Source organism: Perissodus microlepis, chromosome 8, assembly GCF_051167445.1.
Source record: "Perissodus microlepis isolate ML-2025 ecotype Zambia chromosome 8, ASM5116744v1, whole genome shotgun sequence".
NCBI lineage: Eukaryota > Metazoa > Chordata > Actinopteri > Cichliformes > Cichlidae > Perissodus > Perissodus microlepis.
The window spans coordinates 2615053-2627202 of NC_140468.1; the positions used below are offsets into that span (position 1 = coordinate 2615053).

General features: G+C 45.8%; 1 protein-coding gene across 2 annotated transcripts in view; it reads right to left on the minus strand.

The window, feature by feature from the left end:
* Positions 1 to 9534, minus strand: part of grid1b (glutamate receptor, ionotropic, delta 1b) — a 584637-nt gene extending 575103 nt beyond the window's left edge. For both annotated transcript variants that reach the window (XM_084936979.1, XM_084936978.1), the window contains exon 1: positions 8302 to 9534. In XM_084936979.1, the coding sequence (XP_084793105.1) occupies positions 8302 to 8383 (82 nt within the window). In that variant the 5' untranslated portion in view covers positions 8384 to 9534. The remainder of the gene's footprint in view (positions 1 to 8301) is intronic.
* Positions 9535 to 12150: the final 2616 nt, after the last annotated feature.

The window sequence follows — 12150 nt, forward strand, 5'->3', positions numbered from 1 at the left end:
TCTAAAATCCATCTCTGCCATGAGCTACCCAAGCAGAGCCTGTGCACGTGGGCACGTGACTTCAGTTTAGCTGGAGTAAAAAATAAATAAATGGAAGAACTGAAAAAAGTAAATGCCAAATAAAAGACTCCAAATACATTTACAGAAAAAGGAGGAAACATTGTGCATTGTGTGCAGCCTCCTTACTCGAAGAAATTTCATCTATTTGAACATTTTTAAAAGGAAAAAGCTCAAGTGTTTGTTTGTTTCCCATCCTGGTTTATTTTTGTTGTTTTGCTTTCAGGCCGTCTGTGTTTTCCTTCTAATTGTCCTGTAGTTATTCAATTGAAAACATTATTTGTCCTCCCAAAGGCCAATTTCAGGCAAGTAGGCTTGAAAACACACAAAAAAAAACAAAGCATCTGACCAACAACAGCCAAACTATGAATTATTCAAAACAGAATTTAAACTGGGCAATAATAACACCAATACTGTAAATGGGCACAACATTTTAAACCTTTATTCACATCAAACCAAGCAATCAACATTTCTCCTAACCGCTCCATCAAAAGCACCATTACCAACAACAATACTGGTTTGGGTGATAAACATGACCAGAGACCAAAGTCTAGCTTGAACCGTGATGTTCATGTCTGAAGTGAGGAGCAGTGAGGAGAGCAGAGGGCACAGGAAGGAGTGTGAGGATGAAGGAGGTCTGAGAGGAGAAGATCAGTGAGAACTTTGAAGATAAGAAGCAAAATCTAGTATTGGATACGTAGGAATCAGGAGCCAATGAAGGTGGATGACACTGGACGTAACCTGCTGCAGAGTTCTACGATTTGGAGGATTTTTTGGGAGAGCAGAGAGAATGGCACTACAATAATCCAAACACAAGGTGAGAGCATGAACCAGGATCGAGTGCTGTGTTCACGAAGAAAAGGGCAAAGTCTAGAAATCGAATCTGCAGCGCTACCGATTCTGATGAGGGTGGTGAAGAAAAGAGCATTTCCCGAGATGACTCCAAGACTTTTGACACAAGTGCGGACCTAACAACCGGTTCAACAAAGGGGCGCATCATTTTTTAATGTCTGACTTGTTTAAATTTTCAGTTGGCTACTTTCACGAGGGGAGCTTCTTCTGTCAGTCGCCTGAATCACACACCAGGGTCAGGTGGTTTACCCGAGCAGCTGTTTTGAGTTACAGCAGTAGGAAAAGTTCAACCCGACTGTTGAAATGATATTTTTCTTGATGCATCTCAGGACGATCACATAGACAGTGTATAAGATGGATGTAGCCACGGTGACGTCACCCACGGGTTCCTGATGCCCGTTAGTCTCAAGACTCAACGTTTTCACCACCTCGATGTTTTAAAGCAGATTTCTGTAAAGTTATTTATTTCATATTCTGTACAGTTTTTCATATTTATATCCTGTTCATAGCCTGTACATAGCTTGTACTCACTACAGCCTGTACATACCTATAGTTATAGAATATTCACAACATACTTCATACCGTGTACATTATAACATACCATAATAGACCCCTTTCTGTAATATACTTACATATCTATATTATTGCTAATATATATTGTAATATATCTATATCACTAAAGCACTTCTGGATGGATGCAAACTGCATTTCGTTGCCCTGTACCTGTGCATGTGCAATGACAATAAAGTTGAATTCTATTCTATTCTATTCTAAAGATGGACTGGTGCACGCTCATTAATGAGCATTTCCTGCTGAATCCTCCTGTCTGACTCTCAGGATGACTTTGCAGAGTCTGGACTTAATATTTCATTCAAAGTGACGTCAAGCGTTAGTCTGAGCCCATGAAGCGTGTTTACTGAGTTCACCATGAAAGGAGCTGCTTCTGGGACCCCACTCTGGTACGTCGTGCGGAATCATGAGCACTACTTTGAATTGGCTCCGGCAGCCACATCAGAGCTGGCACGCAAAGCAGCCGCGCTGGGCGTATTCCCGAGGTAAAACAGGCTAAAGACAGAAAAGACTAAATGCCGACAATGTGAGGTTAATGTGAGACATTAACCTTCGAATTCAAAGCAGCGAGTAACAGACAACGCTAAATTTTGCTAGCATCATCATATTTTAGTTACATGCTCAGATTTGCATAATTAACAGCAAAGAACAGGGCTGTGGACGTGTTGATGAAGAACAGTGATACACATGTGTTCATCGGCACATCTCACTTAAACACTGAGCGGCCATGTGGGCTGAAACAGTCAAGTTTAAAGGGAACGGTTCTCCGTCCTGGGAAACAAACTCAATTTTGAAACTGAGTTAGCGTGCGGAGGATCAGTCGCACGACTTCTTTTACTGTGAATCAAATGTAGAGACAATCACGAGTCTGCACATCAGCTTAAAACGGACCAAAAATAATGAAAGAAACATCAGCAGCAGCTTTCAGAAACCTGTTATTAGTCGAGCCGGCTCCTTTTCCAGGCCTGCTCCTGCCGGCCTGCCCACACAGTCGCTTCTCCTCCTCTGTTTGTCACAGAGAATCTGAAGCAACACTAACGTTTCTCTGCAGAGTATTTTAATGCCCTCGCAGGGTCAAGCACTCTGCTGCAAGCCACGTTCATTCAGTCCGCAAAGTGAGGCTGCTGCATTATGTGAGAGAGACGCCTGCTCCTTGTTCAGTGTGTGTGTGTGTGTGTGTTGTGTGTGCAGGTGGTGGAGGTAAATGGCCTGGCTAAGCCTTCACTGAGACAGTGCGGGAAGCCTTTTGCGTTGTTCCCTAACTGGGTTAGTTTATCTTATTTAGCGGTGGGGCGAGAAAAGGCCGCAGCTGTTCATTCGCGTTGCCAGCCTCAACAGATTGGATTCCTGCAGTTCGAGATCGCCTTTCCAAAGCCGGGCGACGGATGAGCACGGCTCTCTTCCTGCTAGCCGCCACACTGATGCCGTAAATCATCCCGAGTCAGCTGCCTGGCTCGTGGGATGGGGTAATCTCGCCTCCTCAGGCTCCTTATAAAAAGTGACTTGTTATCCGTTTGGCCCGAGGGGCGTTTAGAGGACCTTCAGATCTGGAAAACAGCCCACAGGGAACAGGAAGAGCTACAACCTGAGTCCAGCAGCATCAGGGAATGAAGGCAGACACCGACAATAGGAGCTTGAATATATAACGTCTTTTACATGACAACGGCTGCATCGTATCCACAGCTGCTGAAGACTGTCACAAAAAAGAAATGGCTGTGAGCAAGCATTAAAAACCTCAAAGTAAAGTATGACCGCATCCCTTATTTCACACAACGACCAGTTTAAAAAACCATTACAATGAAATATCACCAGATATAAAGATGCGTTTTATGACGAGACTGAAAAACAGACAGTGGTGGGTACACGCTCTCCGCACCAAGCGGATGATAATACGGTCTAACTGGTGTTTAAGCAGGTGACTGCAACAAAGGTGTCGCCTCAACTCTGCGAGGAGTTGAGAATCGGAAAATATTGGAATGGAAAAACAAAATGAAGCCACCTGCACGAGCTTCTGCTGCTAAAAGCAACACAAGAGGAAGAAACAGCACCTGTCCAGTGATGACCTCCGAGAAAGCACCATGTGACAGTGAGAAGAAAAAGGAACCCATTTCAACAGGAATGGACCAATAATGGGACGAGTCTCTGAGAGGATGGCGATCCACTCATCAGCTGTGGTGAAGATGAGCGGGAAAGAAGGAGCCAAGAAAAGCACGTTGAAGCCTTCACTTCAGTTTGAATGCATGCAGCAACCCTCCGCTGGGGGGGACGTGGGTCTTTACAAATCACACACAAACCTAAACTGATGATTTGTGCTCTGCTGCGCTGAAACAGGAACTCCGAAGCTGGCCTGAAATGTTATTGTGAGCTGCGGCGTTTCAAATTTCCCTCCAGCGGAACGAAGATATCTTTTATCTATTAAACATAAACAGGTGGGATATGCTGAGCTTCTCCTCTCTGTTGCAGAGTGAGCTGAACGAGTGTGTTTGTCAGACACAAATGTTTGTCATGTTTCCTACAAACAACAGCTCGATATTGTCTCAACATGGCTGATTCATCGGTCTGCAGGCGCGTCTGCGGAGGTTTGACAACCTGATATTTTGTCTCTTTTCATAATGATTTCACCTTCCTCGTCTCTGAAAAGAGATGTTTGCATGAGCCCCCCGAGAGCAGCCATCATGTCAGGACTGTAGCTCGCTGACAGCTTGATGTCTGATATTTAATTAAAGGCCAACATTAATTCCAGCCCCATCCCCACCTGTTTGCAGCTCCTGCCCCTGACCTCCAATCAGACAAACTGATGTTCCTTGACCACAGCTTTCCTTCCCAGGCAGCTGTTTTCACTGATTTTGTGCACATTCAACCAAAGAGGAAGGAGGGCGGGGCTAATTAGAGACGCCAGCTGCTGCTGGGAGGAGATGAGACGAAAACCTGCCTGGCCTCGGACCTCACAGAGCAGGATTTTACTGCACAAATGCCCACGGACACATTAAGTGGGTCAAAGGCTGAAGCAGGTTGAGTGAAGGCCACAAACCTTCACGTTTTCATCCAAATCTGCTCTTTCACAGATCAACCCTCCGTCCTGCGACACCCTCTGCCTGCCACTGAGCCACTACAGGCAGCAGCAGAGAGGAAGGGACAAACAAACCGGGATATGTCACCGACGATAAGCAGCGCGGCCGGACGAGACAGATGCTCGGGCAGGGGTTTCAGGGGCCGACAGTGGAACATGTCACATCTGATCTAGGTTCAGCTCTGCTGCCAAGCCAGACTGTCAGTAGGTTCAGGGAACGACGGAAGCCGAGTGACACAATCAGACAAAGTGTCTGCATCTACAAGGATGAGTCCAATCTGTTTTTACTGTATATTTATCCATTTACACATTTTTGCACATTTAAGGGTCTTTGACGTGTAAACAAGCTGCAACAACGATCATTTTTCACGCTGGGATTATGATTTGCAATGAGACATTTTGAGCCATCAAATGCACTGCGATCAATAGCAGACACAAGAGTGACAATCCGGCCCCTACAGCTGCTCACTCGTCGATGATTGCAACATCATGTTGAGTCACACTTTTTGAAGGGTCTCTTAATTAAGGGGAAAAGTGGAAACACAGCACGTCCTCACCTCAGAAACAGGAGCTTCAGCGCATGGCTAACATCATTCTGTCTTAGTCTCTTCCTCCTTGTTGTTCTTTATTATTAGAATTTATAGAAATAAAAATAAACACTAATAGCATTTTTAAAAAACAAATTCATATATCAAGCTTCACCAAAAGCATTTTTCTTTGTTTTATTTATGTGAATTTCCTCAAATAATCGACATAACTTATAATCTGTGGCATTTCTTCCATATTGGACACAAAGCAGGTGCTGTGGGGTTAGTGACGCTCCACTGGTGCTTATAACCCACTTAAGTCTACTTGGTTTCAACCGAGACCTGATGCTGGGGAGTGGATATAAGAGCCAGTGTGCCAGAGCCTCCCTCTGATTCAAATCCAACTCTTAGTGATTCCTGGTTGAAACATCTGTAAGTCTCCAAAGCTTCTGCAGTGTGAGGCCGTCACTCTCTTCACTCTCCATGACACCTCCACTGCCACCTGCCTTTCAACTCTTTCCCCTACACACTGACTTGGCCATAAACCCTCTTAGCTCCCAGATCAACCAACGTTAAAGTCTTTTCTGATTTAAAAAGAAAATGACAAGAAGTGTGAGAATAATTTTGCAAAACAAACCCAGGTGCAGCCACAAAAGAGGCTGACTGTCTGGTGTGAAAAATCCCAAAATAGCTTTAATTAAACTTACAGAAAGGAGCTCACAAAACAGGAAACGCAGGATGAGCCAAAGCATCCAACACACGGTGCAACTACAAACAAATCAGGTGAGACGAGGCTCTGTATGAACCCACACAGGGCTGAGGAAGCACAGGTGGAAACAGTTAGGGTGGGAAAGACAATTATAAAGCCAGGAAATGAAACAGGAAGTCAATGAAGAGTTACACAAGAAATACTTTCAAAATTAAACAGGAAACCAGGAAATAACCAAAACTTTAAGTCTTAACTAAACCAGACACCACAATTGCCTCTTCATGGCAAAAAAAGAAGAGCATCACTGGTTCTCTGGATGAACGATAAAACCAAGTGTAGTCGTATGAAAGCTAAAGAACTCTTCATAGATTTTGTTGTTCTCTGTAAAGCCTTTAAACACTGTGCCGCCGGGAAGCCTCGTAGCACCAGGCAGGAAGGTTTTATACAAAACTGTGGCAGAATAAATAAACCCACAGACGATCAATAACTGTGCTAACGCTTGTGCAGGGATCAAGGAAGATTTTCTGATATATTTTAATGCATATGATTTGTTTTAGCAGGCAGGCGGGGGCCGAGCCTGCAGAAAACTCAGAGAATCTGGTTTGAAGAGTACAGTACGCGCACATCCTGGTCAACAAAGAATCTTCACGTATCTGTGAAGCAGAATCTGCAGGACTCCACCACCAAGACCAACACCACAGGTATGGACACGCAACAATACGCCAGAGGTTGCAGGCGAGATTTGCACTCACAAGTTGCAACATTTATTTTCATTTTTCTGTCGGCTGGACACGAGCTCCTCCTCGCGTGGAGAGAACACTGAGCTTCTTTCTACCTGCAGCTCTGACATCTCTAAAATCTTATGGCTTCTATTTTTCTTCGTTTAGCTCCCAAATTTGCTCATAAATAACGCCAGCAGCACCAGCTGCATGTTCACGCCTGCTCTGACTGGCATCACCCCCCACCCCCTCATCCTACCCCTGATTTGTTGCATTTACTGTTCTGTGTTGTGGATAATCTGATATCACTGTTCTCTCTTGTTGCCATGAGCCGAGTGAATCCAGATTTTCTCCCGAGGGACAGTGAAGTAGCCATCCATCTGTGCAGCCCTCCATCTACACTCTGAGATTCATTCTGTGGCGAAGGAGGAGCTGCTGAAAAATGGCCAACAACAGGTTTTAATTCCTCTAAGTGTCATCTGTGCATGTACAAATAAGGACGAAGCCAAACCTAAAGAGCTGGCACACAAAGCAATCTGCCACACGAGCCATCTCCATCTCAGTGCTGAAACGAAGACTCACCTCGTGTGTGTGTGTGTGTGTGTGTGTGTGTGTGTGTGTGTGTGTGTGTGTGTGTGTGTGTGAGAGATGATGTTTTCATCAAAGCAGGAATGACATTTTAGTTTTCTCTTAATGGAGATGCAACGTTTCAGAAGCAACATGTCACAGAGTCAAGTAGGAAGTGCATTCATTTGAGACTCAATAGCTCTAACACCCCCCCACACACACAACCACCACACACAGACCACCACCAACCCGTGCTCTTTCTACAACCTCCTCCAACCACATCCGCTTCTCTCTCTCTCCTGGCTCCAACCATGAGGCCACCGCAGTGCTGCTGCCGGCCCTGTTTGATGGCCGAAGCTGCAGGAGAGACCTGATTACTCTTATTTATTTATTTAATATTTGAAATTTCTCCTTTTCTAAACTGGTTTGCAGGCGTGCTGCATCCAACCACCTCAAGGCCAAGCGGAGCCCCTGAGTGGAATTAGTGCAAACTGGGGAGTTTAAGTGAAAAGTGCGTGATTGCTGTGAGTTTTCGTCTCAGCCTTCCCCCTCTCACTGACTTCACTGCATCCTCCCTCAATTCTTTCGACTAAAAACAGAAAGAAAGAAAAAAAGCGTCTTGACTAAAATCTCCGGATTATCATATCAAGAAGGACGCACGAGCAGAGAGCGGCGCTCACAGCCCGAACAGTCGGTGTTTGTCCCCTTTGTCATCTCTTCCCCTAGTGCTTTATTAACATTTCACTCACGTCCAATTCAAAGTTCAGGCTTATAGATGAGGGGAGGCGAGGGAGTGGGGAGGGGGGTGAAGGAGGAAGGAGAGAGGGAGGCGGATGGGTGAAACTAAACCCTCCAAACACCCACGTCGGGCCAGATTCTCTGGGAAGGATGGAGGGGTTGTGGATGAGATGCAGGGGTGGTGGGATGGCGCGGCGCAACACTTTGCGGGCACTTCTAGCAGGTCTGCGCTGCGTGGGTCTGAGGCTGGATGCAACAGCCCCCCCCCCCTTCCCTACACGTTACCCTGGCACGGATCGGAACGATAATCAGCTGTGAGGTCGAGTCTCTTTTCGCCGGAGAAGAAGAGGCTGACTGGCTGAAAATCGGCACCGAAAACTCAGCACTGAAATTCTTCAGCGACTCAACTTAAAACAGCAAATTTCCCTTCGTGCGTGGAGCCGTGGGCACGGCTCTGCCTGCAGCAGGAGAGGCGCCCCGGCCGGTTCTTACCGATGTGAATGATGGAGTCGGCGCTCACAGTGTTGCATTGCAATATCCACAGGGAATGAAATAACAATATCAGCGTTTCCATCTCCAGCGTGAGCCAAAGGGGCGCATCCACGGATCCACCTCGCTGTTCTTGCTTCTTATTGTCTTTCTCTGTTTTTCTCCAGCGGTGCTGCCGAGCAAATCCAAAATAAGCGTCGGTGCGTAAAAGCGGCAGCGGCGGCAGAGGCAGAAGCAGCAGCGGCGGCAGCGGCAGCAGCGAGGAGCAGTGCTGAGTGAAATCAGCAGCGAGTACTCATCAAAACGTCCAAGAAGAAAAACCCAAATCCAAAAAGAGCAAACTGTTGGCCGAAGTCGAGAGAAAGAAGACGTAGAAGCTCCCGCGGCTCCGGAGAGAAAGCAACCCGGGTGAGCGAGAAGGGGAGAGGGGAAGGATGAGAGAAGACACGGGGGTTGGATTCAGAGGTTGAGATCCGCCGGACGCGCAGCTCTGACTCTCTACCTCCGAGTATGAGACATAACACACTGCAAACTGCGGAGGAGGAGGAGGAGGGACGCTCTCTCTCTCGCTCTCTCTCTCTCTCTCGGTCCTTCTCTCCTCCGACCCACGTGACTGCGGAGCCTCTATCTACGGCGCTGTAAGCCCGACCGGAGAAAAGAGAGGCGAGGGCTGGAGATGGATATGGAGGGATGGATGAGAGCGCAGCGCGAAGGAGACGTGCGGAGGTGGTGGCGCCCTGGACTCTGGCTTGGTGGCAAGTGGGCTCGCGACTGGTGGGTCGTGGCTCGCTTTTATTTGTCTTTACCCCCGCTCGGGTCGAGCGGGGAGTGGAGCCGGTGATGAACTCGCGACAGCCCGGCGCGCTCTTCCCTCCGTCCGGAGTTCACGGACACTCCGCGGCCGCTGCGGTGACCGTGCTGCCCGCGTGTCGTTCGGTCACGTCGCGTGACTCTGACCGCGGTGTCCGTGCGTAAATCCAAGACCCGCGCGATGTGTAGCGTTTTTCTTTTTGCTCTCTGGTGACAGAAAGACGAAGAGCACGCGGCTCCTCTGTCGCAAACGTCTCGTGCTTCTCGTGGGTCTGCGTGGGTTTGTATGAATGAATGTGTTGGAGTGGAGCAGCAGCGCGGATCTGCGCTTCCTCCGGGCGGCTTGGATAGGTCGTGGGTGACGCGCTGCGCTCTGTCGGAGGTTTACACCACCCTAAAAACCAAACAAGTTCCTCTTTCAAGCGGTTCCCTCGCAACCGCAACACCTGTAACCCGTGACGTACTCAGAGCTCCGGGTGTCACACACACAGGTTTTGGGCGTCGCAGCGTGCGTAAAATCTTCCCCCAGCGCTGAGTGGAGGCTCTACAGAAACGGAGCGGGGAAGAACCAAACTCGGAGACTCGTGGGGTTTGGTTTTATTTTATTTTTTATTTATGCGTGGACGCACCGTGGCACAGACACGCTGCGAGGGAGAGGAGGGGAGTGATGAAGGCAGGTGAGTGTCTCCCAGCAGCCCTGAAGCTGCGGCTCTCTCACACCGTGGGGAGGATGCCTCCACTGCACGCTCACTCTGCGAGTTTTCTGGCGACTTGAAACCACTGACTGTGCCACTGTGACGTCATGACCTCTCCCCCGTTGTCATTCCAGGTGAACCGGGGCTGTGACGGACTGTGGATGGCTGCCACCCTGCGTGCAAGACTGCTACACGTGACCTTACAATTAAAGGATATTTCTTGCGAATGACTCAGAAATGTCTTTTAATTGTTCGGTTAAGTCTAGCTCTGCTGAGGAACCCGAGAGGAACCTTCCAGCTGACGCTTTCAGCACCAGGCGGGTCCGGACAGCTCCTCTGGATTCCCCGCACACTTTCTTTGTACGGAGTGTCAGAAGGGACAAAAGTATCTGCAGGGGTATCTGACGAGTCAAATGAATAAAAGAATATTCACCAGCAGAGAAAAGCAGACCGCAGTGAGATTCGTTTAATAGATTCTTTAATAGACTCAGTAGAATCTGCAGGAACAAGGGTGACTTAAACAAACTGAAGCATTACTCTTATTGCAGTTAGTCTGATTTGTACTCCTCCCGTTCTCTTACTGAACAGGTGCTGATGAGGTTTCACATCAAACTGAGTGCTTGTGCAGATACACCACAACATAGAGTGAGTTTATGTGAGCGCAGATGATATTTTGGTTAATGAGGCTTCACCATTAGCCTTTGCTAATTTGTTAAAATGTGCATGAATGAGTGTGTTTAGAGCAGCTGCACTGGGAAAACTGTGAAGCTTATTATTACTTCTGCACCCAAATATGTTTCTGAGCTGACGAGGATCTAAAATGAGCTCCGACTGATTGCAGCTCTGTCACTTTTATGCAGGTGACTGTGAATCTGTGGACAAACATGTACACTCTCCAGCCAATTACAAATTCAGCCAATCCACGTGTACCTCGCTAATGTTTTCAGTTTTGAATGTAAGAGGGGTTCACACTGTCATCTTCATCAATATACATTTATAAAGTCAGCACCCTCACCGGTAATAATCGTTACAGTCATCAGTGCTCACCTAAATGACATAATCCCTCCAATATAATCCTGATCATTAACATGAGGCATCATCACTCAATCAATAATCTTTAAAACAAATAAGTAGAAAAGTGCCGTGTAGCATCTGTGAGCAGGAATTAAACTTCTAACTGCAGTCATGCAAATAGTGATATTAGGATATGCCACATATCTAATATATGTTGTATTAGACGTCTTTATTTTACCACTTGTAAAGCATGCATCACTAAATTATTAAAATTAATTCAGAGTTTAATGGTTCCTCTACGGGTTGAGAAAATTCTCCTTCCTCTTAATTAGAATAAATTATTTTAAAAGTCATTATGTTAACTGAAAAATGTATTTCCAGGAGGAGTGAGCAGGTCTTTCTCAGCTAATGAAAACTCAGGCAATTTGGAGCTACACGGGTTCCACGCGACATTATTAGATGATGATATTAGATGTTTAATATTCCTAATGATTGAAATCTTCATAAGTAATTGACTTTTATTGTACCTGATTTCACACACACACACACACACACACACACACACACACACACACACCTGACCTGAAATGACACAGGCTTGTTAAAAGGAGTCTCTCCATTGGTGGAACATCACACCCCCTACTGGCAGCCAGCTGTTACTGCGGGGCTTTTATTCTGAAGGTGAAATAAAGCGCCTGAAATGCAAATTATGGTCGTTACTTGTTCTGTTGGACATTTATTGAAATCAGCTAATAAAAGATAAACATTTCCTCAGTGTGACGTGTCAGTTAAATGATGTAACCTGTCAACATTTGTTTCCAATACAAAAATAAAAGGAATTATATTTTACTTCTATCTCAAGGTCAGTTAAAAAAGAAAATCATATTTTGAGCACAAAATCTGCACCTCAGTGTTTCCATTCATATATTTATAAAACACCTCATTCATTAAAAAGCACTGTGAGAATTGAATTTCTTTTTGTAAAAGTATTTCCTGATTCATGAAGCGGATAAAACAAACCTCTCTCTGTAAAAACCTTTTGACTCCAACATGTAAATCCACAGAAATTGATTTGAAATCGTGTTTTATTCATGTTACATTTCTGCTCCGGGAAATAATAATTATAAGTTCAATTAGTACCTCATGTGCATTTTCAAAAATTAAAACTGTAATATGAAATTTGTTATCATAATTTCAGTAATTAACTGGGGAGGTTTCAGAGGACTATGTAGTACTTTTTAAAATACATACATTTCGTAATACACACACTTTAAAGGACATATTTTGGATTTTTACAAAAGTACTATTAAACTCCTCTGTGTAAACCTTCTAA